Source organism: Pipistrellus hanaki (assembly GCF_964339955.1).
Source record: "Pipistrellus hanaki genome assembly, chromosome: 4".
Taxonomy (NCBI): Eukaryota; Metazoa; Chordata; class Mammalia; order Chiroptera; family Vespertilionidae; genus Pipistrellus; species Pipistrellus hanaki.
In genome coordinates, this window is record NC_140506.1 from 68,833,671 (window position 1) to 68,859,558 (window position 25,888).

The window sequence follows — 25,888 nt, forward strand, 5'->3', positions numbered from 1 at the left end:
TTTGATCTATATGCTCTATCCCCAGAAACAAATTCTGTGATTTAAAAAACTGCTAACCAAGCCAGTTTATTTTGGTTTGGGCTGTGTGACTAGGTTTGGGTGAGCTCAGGAGATAAGGGAGTGATTTTCACCCATAGACTGCAGAGCTCACACATGTACTTCCTGCCAGAGCAGGAAGTGAAGTGACTATAGACTGACCTGGATCCACACGTGTGTCGGGGAAGAGATGTAGCAAAAGGCTGGGAGCACGTGGCTGCTGTCTTCAGATGAACAATAGGGCAGTGGCTGCAGATGCGTTGTGATAGGGAGCAGAAGTCCAGCTAATCGGGCATAATGCAGCACCTCTGCAATGCTGTGTTAAGAAAGAAGTTTTAATTAGGACATGGCCAGGTAGGGTTTCTGTCTGGGGCCAATGGGTCCCAGGGAAAATCATCACAATTAGGGATCTGTGGCAAAAACCACTGTCAATAAGCCTGTCATTCAGTCCATTTCCGTATCTGCACCTTGCTCTAACAAGCAGTATGACCATTTCCTTAGCACCAGTCCTGGAGGTAGCAGACTAAGGTTTGAGCACAAAACCACTGCTGCTGGCCACTCTGAATGCTTTTTTCATAAATAATGAGGCAGTGATGCCTCATCTATAGTCATATCTGTGTCTGATTGGTGAGGGGTTTCTGAGGCTTTGCGATTGGGATTTTTTTTTTTTTTTTTTTTTTTTCCTTTGAGAAGTTAACTGTCTTTTCCACAACCATTCTGGTCGCCTAGCAACAGAGGACAGCAGAGCAGTGACAGGGATTCTAAAACTCTAGGGAATGGAGATAGTTGATGTCTGTCCCACTGACAGGTTACCCCCGTGGGTCAGACTTGAGATGGGACAATGTTATGGTAGGAGATCTGTGGCCCCAGAGTCTGAAACCCCAGAGAGAATCAGGTGAGTCCACAGCTCTTCCTTTCCCAAAATAATTTATAGGATTTTGAGATAAAGTAGTTTTTTGCTCAGTGCTTCCAGGAAAACCTTTCTGTAGAACCTGGGGGAAAACATTAGACAGACTTTTTGTCCTTTCTTGGGGAATGACCCCATTATGTGAACCAGGCTGTCTTCCCAGGTCATAGGGCAGGACTTGAACACACAGTAGGTGTTCAACAAATATTTGTCAGATAAATAAGCTGTCTCTCCCTTGCTCTTCTCAAAACCACATCCTCACCCCAACCATTTTACTGGTGAGGGAAGGGAGGTGTGTGTGTGTGCGGGGAGCTAGGCGTAGGCCTTTTTTAGAGCCACACCAATAAAATGTCACCTTCACTGCTCTGTTGACAGGAGATATACACAAAAGAAGACAGGTCATTCCAACACTCCCCAAGTAAAAGCCCAAACCAAATCTAGCTACAAATATGGAAACACAGTTCACCTCTATAATTGGTCTATGGTTAATCACTGGGAAAGTTTCACGTTGGCACCATATTCATTTCCCCTTCAAACATGGAAATAGCTTTCATTTTGAATTTTCTTACACACCTTGGATGAGAGCTGGACCCAGAAGGGCAGTATCCTGTGTGTTATGGTCACATCCACCATATCTGCTTTGTAAAGCTTTAAAATGTATTTTTTTATTATATGAAATTGTGGGTCTTGTTTTGTATTTTTACCCTTGAGTCTGCCATCTGTGGGCAATGTGGGAAATTCACAAAGCTCCCCAAATTTTATGTGGAATGTTTCCATGTGCAAAGGAGTGCATGAACCTCAAAAAATTAACCTTCTTGGAGAGGGAGGAAATTTTGTCTGTTTAAGAAAATGAATTTAGCAAGCACTCATATTCTTTAAATTTCCCTGGACATTGCACCTAAAGAGAGAAAATGTCAATGTGCTGACAATTGGAGAGGTGAGCATGTTACCACATGGAAGAAAAAACGCCCTGTGATTAACAACTTCGAAATGAATAGCCCAGTGTTCAGCCAGCTGGGCAGCCAGGTGGAGAGTCCAACTTAGCTCTCACTGCAGACATCACTGGTATTTTTGTTTACTGGTATATGGAGCTCAGTGTTCTGTGCAAGGAGAGAGCAGGGCTTTGAGGCAGGAGACCGTGGATCACGCTACCTTGGTTAACCTTTAGGTAGGCTCAGTTCAGCTCCTTCACTTCTAAGCAGGAATAAGCGGGTCCCATTATCTACTTGCCTGCCCCACTTTCTTTCCCCTCTTCCTTTCTTCTCATGCCCTTGAGACAAACCTTCTTCAACATTTATACAAACCAAATGGGAACTTGCTTCTAAGTTGTCAACATAAGGGAAGGGAAGGGAAGGCCTGGGATGCAATTAACCTAGAGAATAAAAAAAAAAAAAAAAAAAAAAAAAAAAGGCATCTTCCCACGAAACTCTTTCCTATAAAAATTGGGTACTCAATCGTTATATTTTAAAATTTTATTAAAATCATTTATTCAGAGGGACTCCATGGTGACTGATTACCAACTTCAACTCAGCACTAAAACCATAAGGTCAAAGGATTGGAAAACAGAAAGATTTCACTTAAAGGGAGGAATAATGTTTATGTTTGTATCAAACGTGAGAAAAAGAACTGTAAGGTTTGCTTACAAGTCATATTATTATCCCCTTACAGTAGAAATTTAAATAAGTTTTTTTCAGTTTTCCCTTGAACAGTGAAGAAAACATTGCAATAAAAACAAGCTTTGTAATATATTTGTTAGTTTTAATTTTTCTCTCAGGCTAATAGGCTTTACAAAGCTTTCCTCCCCCCTACCCCCCGCCCCCTAATTATGGTACAACATGACTTGTACTGTGTATGCTATGCTGCTATGGATACTCTGAGGCCATGACTCATGACCTTTAAATATTATTGTCAGGAAGCCAAAGGTCTCTCTTCTTCTTCTTCTTCTTCTTCTTCTTCTTCTTCTTCTTCTTTTTTTTTTTCTCTCTCACTTTTAAACCAGCTGTTTTGTTTCAGGCCCTATTAAGAGAAGGCTGTATCAAATAGTTTTCTCTTGTATATTTGTAGCACACCTGAATATGAATATGCACATAAGGGTTTTGTACTCAAATGTTTTGTTTTGTTTGGCTTCATTTAGACATACTATGAATTTCTTGTTTGGAATGTCATTGGGTCGCAAAAAATATAAACAAGGTATAGTCCTCATATTCCTATGAAGGTGTCACTGAGAAATGCAAAGACATAAACAGACAAATAATTATATTCATGGTGAAATTTAATAAGGGATAATAAAACACAAACATCCAAAAACTACAGAGACAAGAAATACATCTGATTGGTAGGGTCAAAGAGGCAGCTTTTGAAAGTTATGGTGTGAAGAATGGATAAGGTTTTGACAAGCAGAGAAGAGAGCTTGACCATTCTAGTTGGAAAAAACAACCTGAGAAAAGGATAAATACATACTCTGGAACTACTGGATAGAGTTTGGTGAAAGTATCAGTTTTGTGAGATGCACTTACTGATAGAAGATAAAATTAGTCAGAAGGCAAGAGGGGTCAGCCTAGTAAGGTCTTTCCATTTGTTGTGTTATCCAGCAACTGTGATAACTCTTTATCCACTTCATGATAAAGAGTTACTGTCAAGTAGAAAGCACCAAAATACTGTTTTTGTTTTTTTTAATTTAGGTATAGTGCAAGAAAAGTAATCACAGCTATCAGAACCCCAGTGTGTCCTTTCACTAAGTGGGGATTTCATTAATTTTGTTTAGTAGTCACTGATTACTTTGTGAACATTTTTAAATGAATTTAATTTATTTTTTGAAAAGTGAGAGGCATGCACAGAAATATAGAAATAAAATAATACATTTATTAGGGAGATAGTAGAATAGATAGTAGAATAGAATAGTAGAATAAAAGTACCCCTGATCTTTAAAGTAAGGCTTATTGGTTGGCTAAAGTAGAATGAGATTTATTAAGATTTAAGACTTATTAAATCATTTATTTATTCATTCATTGAACAAATATTTATAGACCTTCTTAGTCCTCTTCAGGATGCTAAGAAAAAAAATTCTATTTTCAAGGAGTTTACATTTTCAGTAGGGAGGACACACAATAAATCTAATAAATAAGCAAAAGATATAGCATGTCAGAAGGTTTTAAGTACTTCAGGAAAAAAATAAGCAAAATGATGAGGATGGATATTTCAATTTTCAATGAGGTGCATATGGCAGGCCTCACTGAAAAAGTGATATTTGAGCAAAGAGATGAATAAAGTAGGAAAGAACCAAGTAGACAGGTGTGGAGAAAGTATTTCTGGCAAAGGAATTTGAGATGGGAATCTATATGGGTGACTGAGGAAGAGTGAGGAGGCCCATGTAACTTGCAGGGGAGGGGCTGAGAAGGAGAATATTATATAAGGTTAAGAGGGATTGGGATGGGGCCCTATGGTGGATGGGAAGGATGAATGGCAGAGACATCTGTAGAACCTTGTAGACCACATGTGTCAAACACAAGGCCCGCGGGCCAAATCCAGCCCGCCAGGCCTTGCAATGTGGCCCGCACCGCGCTGTCATCACTGCACTCCACTGTCAGTTTATGACATTGTCAGTTTATGACTGTTCAGTAAACCATTCGGCCCACGATTTAGGCTGGATTTTAGATTTTGGCCCCTTCTCTGATTGAGTTCGACACCCCTATTGTAGACCATTATATGGACTTTGGATTTTATTCTGAGTGACATGAAATCTCTCGTTTGAAGGTTCTGAGCACAGGAGTGAAATGATTTTCCTTATGGTTGATATATGGAAAACAGAATGTAGGGGGCAAAGGTGGAAGCAGAGAGAGCCATTTAGGAGGTTAATTCAATAGCCCAGGCAAGAACTAATGGCAGCTTGAACCAGGGTGTTAACAGTGCCAATGGTGAGAATGATTGGTTATTGAACATATTTTGATGGTAGAGCCAAGAATTTCCTGATGGATTGGATATGGGTTCTGAGACAAAAACAGGAGTCAATATTTTAGCCTAAGCAATGATGTCATCAGCTGAAATGGGGAAGACAGGTAGAGAAGATTTGGGATTAGGGATCAGGAGTTAGGTTTTAGAAATGTTAAAATTAAGCTATCTGTTCTTATCTAAAAAATAAGATGTGAGCTGTCTAGAAGACAACTGAATGAGTAAATCTGGAATTCAAGGAAGAAGTCTGGACTAGATATATGTATTTGGGAGTGATCAGCATATTGATGATATTGAAAGCCAAGAGGTTGAATGAGATCACCAAGGGAGTGAATGTAACTAGAGAGCAGAGGACGTTCTAGAGCCCGCCAAAGTCCAGTGCTCAGGGAGATGGGAAAGGACCATCAAAGGAGACAGGAGAGCACAGGAAAGAAACCTAGGACTTTAGGGTGTCCTGGAGCCAAGTGAAGGAAGTATTTCCAGGAGGGAGTGATGAATCATGTCAAAACTCTGAAGTGAGGTGAGTTGTGATAAATGACCCTTGACCCTTGAATGTATATAGTAATGTGGAGATCACTGGTGAATTCAGTAAGTGCAATTTCTTTTTTTCTAAATATATAATATTTTATTGATTTTTGTACAGAGAGGAAGGGAGAGAGATAGAGAGTTAGAAACATTGATGAGAGAGAGTCATTGATCAGCTGCCTCCTGCATACTCCCCACTGGGGATATGCCCGCAACCAAGGTACATGCCCTTGACCGGAATCGAACCCGGGACCCTTCAGTCCCCAAGCCGATGCTCTATCCATTGAGCCAAACCGGTTTCGGCAGTAAGTGAGATTTCTATGGATTATTTTAACAAACTGAATTGAGTGGCTTTAACAAAAATTAGAAGGAAAGAAATCGGAGACAGTGAGCATATAGTTTTGCTATAAAGGCGGGGGGAATATTCAGGCAAAGACTAAAAGGTTAAGGGGGTTTAAGATGCAAAGAATAACGGTATGTTTGGAAACTATTACAAATTATCTGAAAGAAAGAGAGATAGAGATAGAGAGAGAGAGAAAGAAAGAGAGAGAGAGAGAGAGAGAGAGAGAGAGAGAGAGAGAGATTCCCCAAGCGTGCTATTTCATAGAATAATATGCTTCCTTCCCTTTACTTCTTTTTTTAGAGGAAAGACGAGATTTCGCAGGTTTACAGAACAGATTGTACTGTTTGGACTGCTTATTCTCAAGAGAACTTTTAAAGACTATTTATCTTCTCTGAGTAAAGTTTACATTCCATAGTTTTGACTTCCTTTGGAAATGTTCAAAAATTGACATTTGGAGGAAATACTTTAGGAAATTTATCTTCAATATTACAGTATAAAAACCTATTTGATGTGGTGTGTGTGTGTGTGTGTGTGTGTGTGTGTGTGTGTGTATACAAGTGCATAAGCTCCTGAAATAAAATGTTGAAATTAAAACTCTTTATTTCAGCATCACATCTGGAAGTTCTAAGTCAGAGAAACAACAAAGAAATAAACTATCGGTAAGAAATAAAGTTTGTATAAACTATTTTTAAAAATATTAAAGTTAATAATACTGTAACTTCCTTAATTAATGTTGAGATTTTCCTATGTTTCATTTTCATATTTTACTAAGGGAAGATTTAAAAAAATAAAACATGGAATTTTCTTTCTCAAGAAAAACAAGGTAAAGTGGGCAGGTGCCAACTAAGGGATGTTATTGGGCAGCAGGGAAAGCTGGGATGTGTGGTGTGGCCTTTCCCATTTTCACTTGGTCTTGGTGGCCCTATGATGTCACAGACATCCTGGGTTACTTCAAAATATTTTCTTGTATATGAGGTAATCCTAGAATTCAGACATGATACAGGTAGGGTAAATTACATTATTTGAGTTTAAATCACAGTCTACCCCAGAGAGTTTCAGCTCATGCTTTTTCAACTTAGCTGATGACATGCCTAGTTCTGACCTCTGAGGTCTTCTCTCTTCCTGAGACAACTGGGTCCTTTCTACCTGAGCCTCATCCAGACCCTCCTTAGGCCTCAGGTAACAACTGTGGAGGTTGCTGATAAGTATTCAAGCTGAGTGATTGCTACATGAGGCTCATTATATAGTTCTCTACTTTTAAGTTTGAGAGTTTCTCTTACCAAAAAATAAAATAAAATAAAATAAAATAAAATAATAATAATAATAATAATAATAATAATAATAAAAAGCTATCTGTTCACTGTGGATTCAGCTTTGGTAAGGATCCCCTAGACTCCAACCATAGACAATTCTGAAACAACCCTTTCAACTCTAATGTGGAGGCAGTGTGATATAGAAGAATAATTGTAGGACTAGGAAGTAGGCCCAAATCAGCTACCTCCAAGCTGTGTCATGATAGCCAAGCTAGTTAAACTCTCTGAGCTATTCTTCATCCATAGAATGAGGATTATGAGACTTTAATAGTCTCCAGCGATACCTTGGAGATACTGCAGCTTTGGTTCCAGACCACCACAATAGTAAAGTGAGTCACATGAAATTTTTGGCTTCCTAGTGCATACAAAGTTATGTTCACACGCTACTATAATCTAGTAAGTGTACAATAGCACTATGTCTAAAAAATGTACATACTCTAATTTAAAACTACATTATTGGTAAATGATAAACATTATGTGAGTTTTTGGTGAGTTTAATCTTTTTGCTGGTGGTGGGTCTTGCCTTGATGTTGATGGCTCCTGACTGTTTAGGTGGTGGTTGCTGAAGGTTCGGGAGGTGCAGCAATTTCTTAAAATAAAACAACAATCAAGCTTGCCACATCCATGGATTTTTTTCATGAAGGATTTCGCGATAGCATGGTATGCTGTTTGATAACAGTTGGCCCCCAGTAGCAATTTTTTCCCCTCAAAATTGGAGTCACTCCTTTCAAACCCTGCTGCTGTTTTGTCAACTAAGTTTATGTAATTTTCTAAATCCTTTGCCATTTTAACAATCTCCACAGCATCTTCACTAGAAATAGATTCCATCTTAAGAAAGCACTTTCTTTGCTCTTTCATAAGAAGTTTAAGTTTCTTAAACTTCATTGGTTAAGGCTTTATCATGGGATTGCAGCAGTTAAAGTCACAGCTTCAGGCCCCACCTCTAATCCCGGTTCACCACATCTGCAGTTACTCCTCCACCGAAGTCTTGGACCCTCAGACTCGCCCTTGAGGGTTGAAGGCAACTTCTTCCAAACTCCCGTGACCTCTTCCCATGAGTCACGAATGTCCTTAATGGCATCTAGAATGGTGACTCCTTTCCAGGTCTTCAATTTGCTTTGCTCAGATCTATCAGAGGAATCACTATCTATAGACTAATAATGAATTTCTTAAATAATAAGACAAAAGTCAAAACTGCTTCTGATCCAGGGGCTGCGGAATGGATGCTGTGTTAGCACATGAAAGCAACAATAATCTTATGGTGCATCTCCCTCAGAGCTCTTGGGTGACCAGGTGCATTGTCAGTGAGCAGTAACATTTGTAAGAAAATGTTTTTCCTAAGTTATAGGTCTCAATACTGGACTTAAGATATTCAGTAAACCATGTTGTAAAGAAATGTGCTGTCATCCAGGCTTTGTTGTTCCATTGTTACAGAGACACTTCTTTCCTTAAACTTCATGAACCTACCTCTGCTAGCCTCAAACTTGTCTTCTGCAGCTTCCTCACTTCTCTCAGCCTTCACAGAACTGAAGAGATTAAGGCCTTGCTCTGGATTAAGTGTTGGTTTAAGGCAGTGGTTGGCAAACTGCGGCTCGAGAGCCACATGCAGCTCTTTGGCCCCTTGAGTGTGGCTCTTCCATGAAATACCACGTGCGGGTGTGCACGTACAGTGCGATTGAAACTTTGTGGCCCATGCACAGAAGTCGTTTTTTGGCTCTCAAAAGAAATTTCAATCATTGTACTTTTGATATTTGGCTCTGTTGACTAATGAGTTTGCCGACCACTGTCTTAAGGGAATGTTGAGACTGGTTTGATCTTCTACCCAGACCACTAAAACTCTATCAGCAATAGGACTGTTTCACTGGAGTAGCACTTTTCATTTCCTTCAGGAACTTTTCCTTTGTACACACAAGTTGTTTGCACAAGCGGCCTAGCTTTTGGCCTGCCTCAGCTTTTGACCTGCCTTCCTCAGTGAATTAATCATTTCCAGCTTCTGATTTAAAGTGAGAGCATGTGACTCTTCCTTTCTCTTGAACATTTAACCATTGCAGGGTTACTAATTGGCCTAATTTTAGTACTGTTGTGTCTCAGGGAATAGGGAGACCAGAGGAGATGGAAAGAGATGGGAATGGTGGGTTAATGGAGCAGTCAGAACACACATTTATTACTTAAGTTTGTCATCTTATACGGGTGCTGTTTGGGGAGACTCAAAACAATTACAATAGGAACATCAGAGATCACTGGTCACAGGTCACCATAAAAATATAATAACAATGGAAAAGTGAAATATTGTGAGAATTATCAAAATGTGACACAGAGACAGAGACTGAGCAATGCTGTCAAAAAAAGGACACTGATAGATTTGCTTGATGCAAGGTTGCCACAGACATTCAATTTGTAAAAAGTGCAGTATCTCCAAAGCTCAATAAAGCAATCTGCAATAAGATGAGGTATGCCTGTACCGCAAATGAGATATTTGGAATGTGAAAGTTATTGGTGAAGGACCGAAAGTGGAAAGGAGTACAGGAGTATAGTTATTGGAAATCTATAGCGTTCAAATGGGCTCTCTTGTGGGCCAAAGGACCTTGCTCTTTGAACACTCTGCTTCTCTCTGGATTCAGCAGTTCTGTGCTCCCAGCATCACCAGCCAAGAACAACAGATCTAGTGAGGTGCATATCCAGAACCTCACTTCTGAGCAATTATTTTGTTTATAAAATGTTAACATCTCTTTCTAGGTATAGTTCATTTAATCTGACCCCAGAGAGAATGGATATACCTTTCAAATCCACCATCATTTTCAGAAGGAGGGCTTTTAGATATTAAATAAAAGTCCATTAGATTAGTAAAATATGACTAATTAAAAATGTATTTTCTAACTTGGAAGGTAAGTTTAATCTTAGATTGCTTTTATTTTTCAGTTATCAAAAGAAAACTTAATGAGTTTTTATTTTATGTAGTGGACCTTCTTATGATCCCATTGCTCAAAGAAGGAATATCCCCTCACTGGTGGGGCATGAAACATTGATCTCTGGTTAGAACCCTTGGGCTAGCAGTTGAATTGGGGTTTTGGAAATGGGAGACTTTAGCTCTCCCATCTGGTACTGCCTTTTCCTCTAACAATGCTAATCAATTAGCATCTAGAGATACCCTGTCACTGAAAAGGACCAGGTGCCAACCACCACACTGAGGATTTTTGCCTAAGGCCCCCAATTAGCTTCCAGAGTTCAGAATCTATTTCCTTTCAATTTACATTTAACATAGTTGGGAGCCCTGGGGCTTGAAGTGGCAGGTTCTGCTTTAGTTACTGTATTTTTATATTTCTAAAGGAACACATTTAGCTAAAGGAAGCTAGGATTAAAGGCCTCAAGACCATAGGATGTCCACAATTAGTGCTGTTCCCTCATTGCACAATCCTCTTTAAATTTTGGAACTCATAGAAGGATCACTCAGCAGAACCTATTCTGCTCTGTGCCATGAAGAACCAAGTTGCAGGTGGACCTCAGATGCCTCTTTTAAATAGTTCTAGTTAGCTTTGGTAGGGAGGATTGAGAGGAAGGGTGAAATTTGTTCAGTGCTGTAAAGAAGTCTTGAAAACTCACACACAATGAATCACACTCTACCTGTGGCACCACTGTCTGGAGACCTTGGTTCCTTATTTTCCTTTTCAGCACTGGTCTCAGAACACTGTTTTATCTTTTGGACTCCCCTGGTAAACAGTGCATTCTTAGAATGAGGACTGGTCTTCACTCATCTCTGTGTTCCTGGGACAAAGTTTCTGATACTAACAGCACTTAATGAGTATGGTTTGAAATAGAACAAATGCATTGCAGTAGGTGATTGACAGATACCATCCCTCTGAATGCTTATACCAACAGACAGGGGTGATTTCCAGAATCATCAGCTATTATATTGATACATTTCTTCTAATTATTATTAACATGTTAGAAATTAAGTAATTGAGATACAGAGACATTGAGGGAGATTTCAGCTGTTGAATGATCAATGAACATGTGTTCACTATACAGTATAGTAGGAATAATATGGGACAATCCAGTGAGAGTTAGTTTATTTATATCCACTTCTTGAGTCCCAGGTTGTCCATGTTTATCTGGACCTTATTCCTTTGGGCCTGTTGAAGGATTAGAATTTTATTTGAACTGTTGCCTTTGCCCCATTTTAACATCCTTTGACAGAAAACAGCCAGTGCATGTAGATAAAGCATGTCAAACTTGTGGCCCGCGGACCGCATACCTCATTTATTTGACCCATGTTAGCCTTTGAGTTTGACATGCTTGATGTAGATTGTTTCATTTGAAACTGTTTAGGAAATAAAAATTCTATTGCAAGGAGGCATGGCCTCAACAAGATAGCTGGCTCAGGATTTCTCCCCCTGAACTATTCCTGAGGACTGTGATGCATAGAAGTGAACAATGTAAAACACATGATGTCACTGGCCTTAGGAATGGCACACAGTGAGAATGAGGGTATGAGTTCATTAATACTAGAGTATGTTAGAGTACTTCACTCATTGTGCCATTTAGCTTTCCAGTTATAATTTAGTGATGACTTCATTTTAAAAATCATTATGTTAAGTGACAAATATATGAAAGCACTTTCAAATATTTTAATTTGTAAGTCAAATTCATAACACACCGTATAGGGAGTCAGCATTACAAAATGACCTTCAAGTAGCTAAAACATTTTACATTTGATAAACTGGGGAAGGCAAGGCAATGCCTTCAATTGTGTCAATTTTTATAAATTCTGTTCTTCTTTTAGTACTTGGTATAATATTATACAACATTATTTTTTAGGAAGCATATATTTGATAATATTTCTCACATTTCTAAAATTTAGCGTTCTAAAGTGGCTTTTAGAAGATTTCTCCTTTTGATGAGCAAACTCTCAAATCATTAATGAATCACAGTTAGTGTATCACTTGTGCTTTCAATTGAACATTTCAAGTGGTTTAAGATGACATTCCTATTTATACGTAACATGAGGCCAACATAGAACTTTATTTCTGTATATATTCAAATACAAAGATTTGCTGTTGTTATAGGAAATAGTTTATTTATTTACTTATTTTGCCATTCTGATAGGTGAGAAGTATCTCAAAACTTATTGTTTTGGATCATTTTTCCTACCTTTCTTCTCCCCTCCCCTTCCCTCTCCCCTTTCCTGAAGCATTCTTGGCAAATTTAAAGTGTACAAGTTAATGAGCTTTGACATATGTTTACACACCCTAGTCAATCAAGGTAATGAAACTATCCATCGCCCCCAGAAGTTTCTCATTTTAATAACATTAGCTCTAGAACTTCTCATTTTAATAATAAGGTCTATTTAATTTGTGAGCAGGGACCATAAAAAAGACCTTAGCAGCTTAAAATGAGGCTGGCCAAAAACTAAAAAGTGTCCTTTAGAAAATGATCCTTTGCAAGCAACCAGCAAGATGACTTATTTTGTTTTTAACTTCTATAATAAGGTTAATGAATAAGTAACAAAAGGTCCTGTTTTCACATGCAGATGTGTTCCTTTATACTTTTTAAATGTCAACAGACAAATAAATTTAGAAAGCATGGGCATTGAAGCAGATTGTTTACAGATAGGACATTTTGCAGAATTTCCCCAATAGGCTTGGGTGGCACAAAGGACCTCCATTAACTGAAGCATTTGAGTGTCTGCAGATTTGTTTAATCAAATGCCCATGACATTTTTTCTCCATTTGGCTCCTTCCAATGGTAAATATTTCCAGACAACAGGCATTATTTGGGAAAAGCATGCTAATTTGTGCTGTGTAGTGCTGACATGTTTCATTTTCTGTGCTGGTGAACATGTTAGTTGAGAAGTTTGGGTGTAGACAAGGAAAGGAAGTGATGAGATGTAAAAAGGCGACAGAAGTCAAATGTGCTGTATACATTTAGATACATAAAAGTTAAATATATATAGTTAGTTGAATTTAAGGATTACTCTGAACTAATATTCTGGATAAATTCAAAAGTTTCCCATACAATTTTCTCATCTTCTGAAACCTGAGTGAGTAGATCAGAGCAAGGGGGAAGTATGTTTTGGGGACCATCTGATCAATCAGTCTTTTACAGAACACATCAATTGCTGTCGTCTGAAGAAAAATACTTTCCCACACTTGCAAGTGTCCTTGGGAGAGAATATCCTCCAAAAGGCCTAGGCAATTATTCAATCTAGTCTTTCCCCAGGGAGTCAATCTCCCCCGGGAGGTGCTCTTTGGATGCCTGGAGAGAAGGGAGAGCCTGGGGTGACCTTGGTGTGAGGAGCTCACGGATGCAGGCTCTGAGGTTAGAACCGGCCCCTGGCTGCCTTCGTCTCATCAGGCAGATTGGATAACACAGACTTCATTTGTTTTGATAGTTTTGTTAAACTAAAATTTGCTGCTGGAATAATAGCCCCAAGTCATCATGTCAGTAGTTGAGCTGTTTGTGTTAGATCAGGTATCAGAGTCAGTCAGTTATTTCAAAATATTTCTAAAAATTTGAATCATTGTGGTGTGATATCTGTACTTAAGGAGGTCTAGAGAAATGGAATATTTCTCCAAGTTTTGGCTAGAGTTTGCTTCCTGCAAAAGTTGACTTTCTTCTCAAATAAAAGTGTGCATTAATGCACAGAGATGAAAATATAATTTAGTCCTGAAAATTCTATACTTCATAAGAAAACTTACACTTACCACTATTTCAACCCATTTAAGAAGTATTTAATATTCAAAATACGTAATAGAAAATATTTGTAACATTTATTACAATATGATATTTTTAATATACTAAGTTCTCATAAAAATCAATGAGGAAAAGATTTACCCTTAAATAAATAAAAAATTTTAAAAAAGGAATGGCTGAGTGTTGACCTATGAACCAGGTCATTGTTCAATTCCTGGTCAGGGCACATGCCCAGGTTGTGGGCTTGTTCCCCAGTGGGGGGCATGCAGGAGGTAGTCAATCAATGATTCTCTCATCACTGATGTTTTTATCTCTCTTTTCCTATCCTTTCCTCTTTGAAATCAATAAAAAAAATTTTTTAATGGACAAAGGACACAAATCATAATTTACAAAAGACATATAAATATCCAATAAGATGTTCAAACTTGCGTTTACCAAATAAGATGTCCAAACTTAATAGAAGACAAAGATATTTAAAAAAATTTAAACTTAGATGTCATATTTAACTGTAATTTTGGCAGCTATACAAACAGCCCATAGATATATGGAAAGATGTTCAACCTCACTGGCAATTACAGAAATGCAAATAAAAACTACAATGAGATACCACCTCAGACCTGACAGAGTGGCCATTATCAACAAGACAAGCATTGGAGAGGTGGTGAAAAAAGGGAACCTTCCTTTCCTACTGGTGGGAATATAAACTGGTATACAACCACTATGGAAATCAGTCTGGCAATTTCTCAAAAAAAAAAAAAAATGAGAACAGAGCTACCATATGGCCCAGCAATCATCCTGGGTATATACTGAAAAACTTTGTTTAAAATATATTTTATTGATTTTTTACAGAGAGGAAGGGAGAGAGATAGAGAGCTAGAAACATCAATGAGAGAGAAACATCGACCAGCTGCCTTCTGCACACCCCCCACTGGGGATGTACCCGCTGATTTCTGAAGGAGAGAGCCCACTGATTTCTTCTCATAAAGACATGCCCTTGACCCAGGACCCTTCAATCCACAGACCTACGCTCTACCACTGAGCCAAACTGGTTTCGGCTATACTGAAAAACTTTGAATGCATTTGCAAAGATATATGCACCTCTATGTTCACTGCAGCATTATTCATGGTGGCCAAGACATGGAAACAGCCAAAGTGCCTGGTGATAGAGGACTGGATAAAGAAGATAGGGTGCAAATATACAATGGAATACTATTCAGCCATAAGAAAGGATGAAATAGTGTCATTGCAACAACATGGTTGGACCTTAAGAACATTATGCTAAGTGAAAAAAGTCAAAGAAAGCTAATAACTATGTGATTTCACTCATATGTGGGATATAAAACTGAAACTCATGAACACAAATAGCAGTGTGGTGGTTGTCAGAGGAAAGGGGTGAGGGGAGAAAAAGATGCTAATATATGGTGATGGAAGTAGATTTGACTTTGGGTGGTGGCCACAAAGTGCAATATACAGATCTTGTAACATAGAAACCCATACCTGAAACCTATATGACCATGTTTATCAATGTCACCCAAATAAATATAATTTTTAAAAATAAATAAAATTACTTTTTAAAAAATATTGAAAATATTATTATAGGAAAATGTATAAGAAAACTATGATCCTCAAATAGTATTGGTGGGAGTATTTTGGAGATGCAATCATAAATGTGTATCAAGATTATATTGATAACCGCTTTTTTATATGTACTAAATAAGGAAGCAAATTGATAGATATGTATAAATATGCTTATTATAGGGTTGTCTAATAGTAGGGAAACTGATTTGTATCCAGTAAAATTTATTGGGAACATAAAAAATTATGGTAATTTTTAAAGTTAAAAATTATAGAAAATGATATCTATCATCATTCACATATAGATTGTATCTATGATATATTGTTCATTAAAATTATAATTTAATCAGATATAACCATGTATAGTATGAATCAATGTTTTATATGTTGTGCATCTTTCAGGCACACACATACACACAGGGAAGTCTATAGAATAAATGCACCAATTGTAGGCTTAGTCAGCTCAGGCTGCACTAACAAAATACCACAGACCGGGTGGCTTAAACAACAGACACTTATGCATTTCTCATAATCCTGAAGTCAGAGATTAGGGTACTACCCTGTTTCACCGAAAATAAGACAGTGTCTTATATTAATTTTTTCTCCCAAAGTCGCGCTAGGGGATGTCTTATCTTTCCATGCGCTAGGTCTTATTTTCAGAGGATGTCTTATTTTCGGGGAAACACGGTAGCATGAGTGGGTCCTGACTTGCAGATGGTTGCCTTGTTGCTTTATCTCACATGGGGGGTAGGGTGGGAGGCATTGGAAGAGAGAGAAGGTAACAGAAGGAGAGAGCCCACTGATTTCTTCTCATAAAGACATCATGAAGACACCACCCTGTTGACCTCATCCAAACTGAATGACTTCTCAGAGGCCCCAACTTCTAATATTATCACATCAGGAATCAGGGCTTCAACATGTGAATGTGAGGCAGCAGGTGACACAAACATATTACTTCTAAGTCTCTGTCATCTCAACCTCAGAAAAAGGATGATTCTCTCAACTGGACCGTTTCTACTTGGCATTTGTTCCATATCCCTTCCTTCCATACTCAAGTCTCAGGCTGGTGTGTCTGATTGGTGGAGACACATGTTGTAAGAGGGAGTTCTTAGCTTATACTTTGGGGAGATGGGCTACATGAAATGGGAAATTTTTCAGACAGGGAAAGACTCTGGACTGTCAAAATGGAATGGCAAATGCCGACCAAGAGAGCAAGATGAGTGAGCTATAACAGGCCCACTGAGTAGCTAATGTCGGGCACACTGCACCACCTTCTCTGATAACCTGGCCCTGCCTCTTAGTAGTATTTTGACTGTGAGACCTTAAAAAAAGTGGAAATTCACAGCAAAAGAGAGCTCTCTCCCATCTGTTCTCTGCTTACCTTATCATGTTGGAATGCACTATGGAAATTGTTGCTAAACTTTTATCTGATTTAAAAGAATGCCTAACACATTTCTTCCTTCATCATATCTTGGTAAAGAAGGGAGTCTGTGCAAATGCCAGGCTGGGTCACAGGGGAGAGGTGTCTCATGGAAAAGGTTTCTCATGAAACATCAAGTTCATCAAGTTCAATTAAGGATTCCCTTGGTAGGTTTTGAGAACAACATGATTAGAGTACGAAATTTCTTATCATTGCAGTTAAATTTCTTAGATCTTTTATTTTAAGTTTTCTTATTTAGAGCCTAAATTTTACTGGCAGAAATATTACCTTCATTCTGAATATTGTTAATTATAAAATATTTGATATTGGTTATACACAGTTTAATAATAATTTATTCATAAAGCTAAGTTGAAAAGCCTGGGTTAAGGTGGGTAGTAAAATTCTACCCCTTTACTTTTTAAATGACCTAAAAATCCTAGAGGCATATACATTTCCTAAAACATTGGGATTCAAGGGGAGGATGGAAACATTGTTGTCAATACATCTAGGTACTCAAAACCTAAACTTACCTAAGATGTGTGAAAAAATAAATAATGCTGTCACAAAGTACTAAACTAGTCAGAACACTGTCTTTACAAATGGGAAAAGTATTTGCATTATGATATGCTCCACTACTAATAAACCAAAATTTTATTTAGCACAAATAGTAGTTTTTGATTGTTTTCTTTATCAAAGGATTCAAAATTCTTCCTTCAGTAAGAGTACCTTATTATTTTTTTCTTTATAATGTTTTATTTTATAGTTCTTAGTATGTTCAATCTTCTTGTTTTATTTTGTTCGCACAACTATCCTGTGAAGTAGGTAAAGAATAGTTTAATTAATTTTAAAACATTGGTTAATTCCTTCACCCTGTAATTTGCCTGCTTTATATTTATGTTTTTTAATGTGGTAAAATACTTATAACATAAAATTGACTATTTTAACCATTTTAAGTGTGTGATTCAGTAGTATGAAGCATGTTCACATTTTTTGTGCTACTAATCTCCATAATGTTTGCATCTTGCAAAACTAAAACACTGTATTTATTAAATAATAACTTCTCATTTCCCTCTTTCCTAATTTTTTAAAGAAATCAAGTCTTTTCTTAATAAATTGGAATGCTCTGAACTGAATTAAAATAAGAGTTGGCCTTTTCAGAGTTTTGGGTAAGCCATTATTTATAGTTATTTATGAAGCTATCAAATGTCACGCAGTCATTCCTCTTTCATTTCTACGCCAAGGATCTTTTTATAGGTTAAAATCTGGGTCAACAATTTCTTTCCAATACATGTTTCCTTTTTTTTTTTTTTTTATTAGTGATGCTATAGAAATGGAAAAGTAGTTAAATCTTTTGTGAAAGTCTGACCATTGGAAACTTGTTTTTTCCTGGAAAAATAGTATCTTGGAATCTTATTAAAGTAACTTGATAATTAATACAGGTCCATCTTGAACTTGAGGAATATAGGAACCATAGTTCTGGAAAGACCACCTGATAAGACACTCAGTTCATTATTTAACAGATGACTTTAGAGGGTCTCTATACTTTCAGATTTTACAAACCCATAAGAATTTTTATCCCCCAAATAATTAGGATTAGGCTAATGGGACTGCCAACTTTTCCACTTTAACTCTAAAACACAATAATTTCCATATACCATCATCATTATTTTTGTTAAATAAGCATCCTTTTAACACCAAAATATGTAGGATGATCAAAATTCCAGAATAAAGGACAGTTCTCTAAATGGAATAAATTGGGCTTCATGAAAACTTCAAGTTAGTCTTTTTAAATCTTCAGTTTTGTCTTTTTCTTGCTAACTGGTGAAAATGTTATCATAATCCAACACTGATCTATGGGCTGGCATTTGGGATCCACTAATATAATTAAACCCCTTCGGCCTGAGGTGTCCATTTTCCCTTCCAGATTCATTTTCTACACTTCCACCTCCACCTCCCTCCACCCCCCAGCCTCCTATTCCCCCTCTCTCCCACTTTCCCACCCCCACCCTCCGAATATTTTCTAGGGAAGCTGGTCCTTTGGACTTGTCATTCAGGCTCTCTTGTCCTCTGGCTTCTTGTTGGATACAGACAGAACAGAGGGTGAGAGATGAGGTGGGGCTATTTATTCCACTGATCCACCCACTGCTACTGCCTGGGCCAGGGTGGCAGGGGCTATATCCTCTACCAAAGGCTCAGCTCATATGGGGTCCTCTCTGCAGGCTCCATCCTGTAATAATGCTCCCCCCTTACCTCTTCCCCTACCTCTTTAAGGTAAGGCAAATAGTACCTTCATTTCTAGGGGCTGCCTCACCATTCTTTGTTGGTGTCCTTAACTGTGTCCATACCTTTGTGCATAGTCCCTTCATCAAATTCCCCTCAGTGATGCCACTGGAATGGCCATCTGTTTCCCACTGGGACCTGACCAATACATCCATCATTTAAAGATGAAAAACTGAGGTTCCAAGAAGTGCAGCCCAAAAGTCACATAGTTCAAGTGAAACGCACAGCGAAGTCCAGAATGTGGCCGTCTGGAGTCCAGGGTTCTCCTTAGTCAGTGCTCATCTCTGTCACCCGATGGCCATCTCCTTCAGTCACATTGATGAGCACTTTCTAGAATCTTCTTTTTACTAGGCTTTGACAAAAGTTGTAGTTTGTTCAAGTTTTGAATTAAAAAAATACCTCATTAGGTAACTACCTAGGCAACCCCAAGCACAGAGGAAGACTGTTTTCACTAGCACAAACTGACATCTGGAAAACTGAGTTTTTAAATTGTTGCTTAGATAGAAATTGAAAATTTAGCCTAAGAAGCTATTGCAAAAGGTAAGCACAAAAGGGCAAGAGGCTGATGAAAATTCTACTCTAACATCAATTCTGATCACCAAAGGTGGGGGAAAGCATGACAGCAATCTGCCCGGGGTAAGAGGCTGAGCCAGGGCCCTGGGGGAAGACTTTAACCTGTGTGAGAAATAGAAACTGGTTGCAGAAGAGTAAAGAATTTTAGAGCCTCCGGTGCCTGTCAAGCAGGGGGAGGGAGCAATAGACTTTGGTGGTGAGTAGAAGCTTGACCATTGCAAAGTGTGGTGAAGGCCTGTGTTATCTGGCAGGAAGTGACTGCATTACTGAGCAGGGGCTGCTGGAGCCCCGGACACTGGAACTTCAGAGGGCTGGAAACATTTCACTGGAGCAAGCTGACCCATGTCAAATGCTCTTCTGTAAAGGTGAAATTGCCTGTAACCACATCTGTATTTAGCAATCTTGCCTTTAAATGACTACACACATTTAACCTATTAACTTTGTTCTGACTGCATACTTGACTGGATTTCCCACTGCTGTTGTTTGATCGTTTGCTGTTACAAAAGTGTCTCCCTGGGGAATTTCTTTTACTGGGGTTTAAAAAATAAGCTAGCAAGTTTTAATGTTAAATTATTCTCTTTAAAGGAGCTAAGATGATGGAATTATTGATAACAACATGAATTGAACACTGCACCTGTCTAAGCAGTTACCTGCTTTACCTCATTTAATCCTTACAACAACCCTGTCATCATCACCCAACTTCTTGCTCTCTGCTGCCCTGTCTTGCACCTGGCCTTGGCAAGCAGAATTTCCCAGGCTCAGAACCCTGTCAGTGGCCCAGGCTGATGCATGGAAAATATTTCTCATAGACATAGCTATGATAGCTTCTCCACATGACTGCTCCTTCTGGTGCAACTACCTTTTTGACTGCTGAGCCTTTAATCAAGAACAGCTATTTTTTAAGATCCTAGCAGATACTCAGTGCAGTGCTCAGGGGCCTTTATGAGTGTCACACAAGGATTCAGAGGAGGGTGGAGGATGTGGATCAATTAGAAACCATGAACCAGTCTCAGTGGGTAAAAGGGGTTTGTATAGCTGAGAAAGGAGAGCAAAGTCATTGTAAGACAAAGAAACACTAATGGGAGATATCTACAATATAAATATATTTTAAAAAAGACAAACACTAGGTTAAAAGTAAGGAAGGGTATTTGACACTGGGTGGTAAACACACAATACAATACACAGATTATGTACTTATAGACTTGTGCACTTGAAACCTATGCAATTTTATTAATCAATGTCACCCCAATAAATTTAAAAAATAAGAAGGGGAACAATGAAAAGATACTGACATGGGTTAGAGAAATCAAGGAAACTTAGAAGGAAGAAAAAGAGGTTTTCCTTCAAATTCTCAAATGGAGAACCTGTGCAGCCAAAAGATAATCTACTCCTACAATCTTGTATAAGATTTGTCAATTTGTAGACTGTCAACTTTAATACACATACTGTGATCAAAGAGTTTATCGAATTAATACTCTGTAGTAGTCATTTAGTTTGATCATCTTGATTATCTTAGCTGCATGCTACCCGGATTACCAGCTTGATATTTAGGTAGAAAATTTTAAGACAAAGAGTAGAAGTTAAAAACTAAAACTTCCATTGAATTGCTGGGATTTAACGTTTCAAAATGCAGACACAGGCTCAATCCCCACACACCTGTGTATATCATCTATTTTCAACATGTGATGTCATGTTGAATATAATTTATTCATTGATTATTTTAACCACCAAGACAGATTCATGTTGATAATAGACACAGATTGCTTTATGTAGGGTGTGTCCCCATGTGCCTGAAGCAGAATGAACTTAATGGTATCAGTCCCGCCCTTCTGCTCATCTGCCATTGCATCCCGCAAAATTGGGACAATGACTTCACCTAACTTTTTGAAGATCCTTGAAACCACACATCTACCTCCAAGACTCCTAGCCCCAAGTGTTTACTTTTTTCTAAAATTATTCTTAATTTAACTTTAATGCCTTTGTTTGGCTAAAGGGAGTTTCCCCCTCCTGTTAAAAAGCACTTACCTTTGTATAAGACATTTTTACCTCGGTGAAGATGCATTTACGGACCTTTCCCTTAAGGGACAAGAAGGCAAGTCAGAGGGGGAGAGTGATAGCTTGCAGCTGGGTAAAGAAGACCGACTGCATTCTTCACTGTTTGCTCGACTCTCTCTGTTGTACAACACATGACAATTTCTTAACTCTACCTGTACAAAAAGTCCTGTTATTTCGTAACAGCCTCCAGTCAAGTCTGTTTCCTTTGGCATTATATACAATGCTTGTCTCACTGGAAATGGTAGTCTTTGGCCAGGGAAATTTGAGGTGTTTGGAGAAAAAAGACCTAGAGAAACAAATTAGCCGATCTTACTTGGTCTACTCACAAAATATTTTTAAACTTTCTCCAAAGACCCGACACAATACCAGAAGATTCTTCTTGAAAACAGTAGCCTACCTCTGGGATTCCCAATCTTTTTGGACAAATTTGGCCTCTTGACAATTTCCCCTTTCTGCATATAATGTTTTTATAGCATGAACTACCTGTAAGTGTAAAGAACTTTGCATTGAGGCTAGTTTGTTGTTGTTGTTTTTTTTTTATAATTTCTTTAATGACTTCAAATTATTGGAGTCATCATGGCATGATGAGGATCATCGGTTCATCCCAAGTATCACCATTCTAGCACGAAATTCTAGCCAACTTTTGTAGATTTGCAGCCACTGGGAGCCAGGCTGTTTGAGAGCTACTCCTTTGTCCCTGATCTCATAAGTATCATTTATACCTGAGGCCTGTGGCATGGCCGACCGGTCAGAGTGCTACAAGAACAACTATAAGAACTGAATGAATGCTCTATTTTCATGGCTGGTTCCATTTGCCACCAGATGGCTCTATTGTATCATCAGGAAATGCACATACATAAAGTTGGTGGGTTCCTAAAGCAAAGGGAAAAAAACAGAGGAGCAAGTTTTCCGTTTTAACTTTTCATGTTGTGCGTAACTTTAATTAATTATCTCGGTAGCCACCGAGCAGGCAGTAAGCACTCCAGTCTCAGTGGGGCCAGCAACTGCTATGTCCATACCAATTTTGCATACTCTTCTGCTTTTAAATGAGAAAAAGCAACTTTGGGACCATTTTACACATCTGCTGATTTGAGCCGTTATTAGCTGTGTTCTGGGAAAGGATGGTCTGATTCTAAACAGGGTGGTATATTTCCTTCAGTGAAACCTCTGATAAGAAAATGACAGGAAACAAGAGCGTCTCTCAAGATAGGTGAATGTTTAAAGTTGTAAGCGTCCTTGGTGACATCTCTTATTAGGAATGTAAAATTTTGGTTGTAACCTCGTTGTTTGGTTGGTTTTGTTTGTTTGTTATTTGTTTTCTTGTATCAAGAATAAAAGTTGCCAAACGACCCAATTCCAACATGAGAAATTTTATTTAAACTTTTAAAAACTATTCATTGTTATACTTCAATATGTATTTTTACCCTTCCTTTAGAAACTAAAGGCTATTGCTTTTGTAATGTTTCATGGTTCTATTACTGTGTTGATGAAGAAAAAGAGATGATGTGTATGAGTTTATGAAGCTTATTTTTGTCCATAAAGTTGTTGGAGACATGCTCAGGGAATTATCCATGTCAAAAAGTAATACTTGGTTGTTATTTTAAAGAAAGAGTCCCTGGAAACTGGACAGATGACGTTTACTTTGGCACATCTCAAGTCCTTGGAGGTCTGCCTGAAGGAAGCGGAAGAAAAGGCTAAAGCTTTATCTGAGCAGGTAATGCCTATCAATGGTGATGGAAAGATGTGTTTCTCAGTGTTCAGTACAGCAAGTGTCAATCTAGACACGTGCTGTAACCTCTGCAATTATTCACACACTCGCGCACACGTGCACACACAATCATAAAGCATTTCATTCATTTTACATAAGCAATAATTACTTTAAGGACCTTTTCACCCTTTACAAGTCCTTTTACAATTATATTTTAATTTTTGTTCACCACAGCCCATGAGTTAGGCAAGTGGTCTTGAAGCAAGTGGTTTTCCTGAATAAGTGAAGCATTTTTGCATTATAAACAGATAAGCCCAAAGGTAAAATAAAAACCTATAGAAACCACGGGGAAGAAATTTTCTCAAATTATTTAAGGAAGGAGAATTTTCCAAAATCTGACTTCCCTCTTGATCTTTAGAAACTCACAGAAGCCAGGCAGGTCCTAGGAGGAGCCCGCTCATGCTGGGCAGCCTGGGTACTTTATAGGGGACCTGCGTACACAGCAGGCCTCTGACGTCAGACACGGGGAGTGTGGGTATCAATAAAGCTCAGCCCAGGGCCTGGACCATTTCCCAATAGGATTACACTTTGCAACAGCACAGTGTGGTGCAAATCCCACGATTACTGTTGTCCTTTCTCCTGGGCAGGGAGCTCAGCTCCAGAGAACAAAGCTACCTAGAGCCTGAGGCCTTCAGAGCCCACTGCTCACTTCTGGTGACAGGCAGTGGAGGAAAATGGGCAACAGACACTCTGACATGTTATAAACGTCTGTAGACTTATCGTGGATTGATATGTTTTAATAATATATTCTTAGAAATTTTTGAAAAACAATGTTGAGTTGCTTTTGTTTTTCATAACCAAGGTTTGCCCAGCAAAATTTGATTGCATGACATTTTACAAGAATTTTTGCAGAAACTAGGCGGAAAGATGCTTGTGTTGTGAGAAAAATAAGTATAATTAACATGGAAGGTAGTGGTACACACACATATGGCCTCTGTTTTCTTTTTCAATTTACCAAAAGAGTGCATATCTTCATTTGGGGTGTGTTTTTGTGTGTGCGTCTATTTTCATTTATTTTATTTATTGATTTTAGAGAAAGAGGAAAGAAGAGAGTGGAACATTGATTTGTTGTTCCAATTATTTATGCTTTTATTGGTTAATTGTATGTGCCCTAACCAGGGATCTAACTCACAACTTCAGCAAATTGGGATGATGCTCTAACCAACTGAGGTGCCTGGCCAGGGCCAGGATATGTGTATTGTTTACTGACTAAACGTGATTGATGCAAAGGGTCATGGGGACTTACATCATTTAGTGAAAGGTGCTGCCCTATGCCCAGAGCCATTTGGGAAAGTTTCCATATCAGCAGCAAGCCGTTATAACCCTGGCTTGCCAACTGGTCTTTTCTCTAAAGTAAATAAAAACAAACCTTAAAACTGTGGCAATATTATGAAAAAAATAATAATAATGAACATAGGCACCATTTCAAAGTGGGGGGAAAAAACCTAAGAATTTCTTAACCTCCATACTGGAAGAAATTTTGAATGGCTAACTAAAAGAGGGCACCCCAGCTGGTATTAACTTTTGCACTAAGATATATGTTTATTGTGTAATTGAATGTCTTTTAATTATTTCTCATTTAAATCAGTAAAATTCAATTCACCTATAAAGTACTCAATCCTCTTATTCTTTATACAATATTTTATTCAATACAAAGAGCCCCTAATATTTAAGATACTTAACTTAATGATCCCTTTATGTAACATCAAAAAATTGGATCCATTTTTTTTTTTAGCATTTAGAAGATTCAATATATGAAGTGGAAATTGGATTTTATTTACCTTCTTTATACCTAGCATGAGTAAGATGCTAGTTAGGTGTTTCAGGAAGGATGATATATACTTGGGGCTTCTCTACCCAAGAGGTTCACAACCAAAACAATCAATGAAAGATGTAGAGACTAAAAATCAGCATTTGTATGGCTCCCAGATAAACTGCACAATATCATTAAGTTTCAGAATTTATATTATTTCCCTGAAGTATTGTCCTTGGAGTTGCCAATTTGCATAACCAAGTGAATCTGATTGAAAGTTGGCAATGTTTTGAGAAAAAGGAGGGTATAATGTGTAAAAAAACAAAAGCACATGGCAAGCATTTTCAATATTACATTTTTAATTAAAAGTTGAGTATTTTACTAGGTTTGGCTGTCTCCACTGTTACTGTTGAAATGGGTTAATCAAATATAGACACTGTTCTCAGATGAGTTAATCCTGAAATTGTTGCTTCTTCCAGTGTTTTCAATTAGTCTTATTTTTTAAAATATATTTTATTGAATTTTTTACAGAAAGGGAGAGGGATAGAAAGCCAAAAACATCGATGAGAGACATCAATCAGCTGCCAACTGCACATTCCCTACTGGGTATGTGCCTGCAACCAAGGTACATGACATTGACCAGAATCAAACCTGGGACCCTTGAGTCCACAGGCCAACACTATCCACTGAGCCAAACCAGTT

The 25,888-nt window shown here is 38.1% G+C and overlaps 1 protein-coding gene across 1 annotated transcript in view; it reads left to right on the forward strand.

Moving 5' to 3' along the window:
* Window positions 1-869: 869 nt before the first annotated feature.
* The window catches only part of CCDC192 (coiled-coil domain containing 192), a gene marked incomplete at its 5' end in the record, with an annotated part of 177,568 nt that continues 152,549 nt past the window's right edge, over window positions 870-25,888 (forward strand). The window contains 3 exons of the mRNA XM_084880949.1: window positions 870-931; window positions 6,367-6,418; window positions 23,272-23,379. Coding sequence (XP_084737075.1) covers window positions 870-931; window positions 6,367-6,418; window positions 23,272-23,379 — 222 coding nt within the window. The remainder of the gene's footprint in view (window positions 932-6,366; window positions 6,419-23,271; window positions 23,380-25,888) is intronic.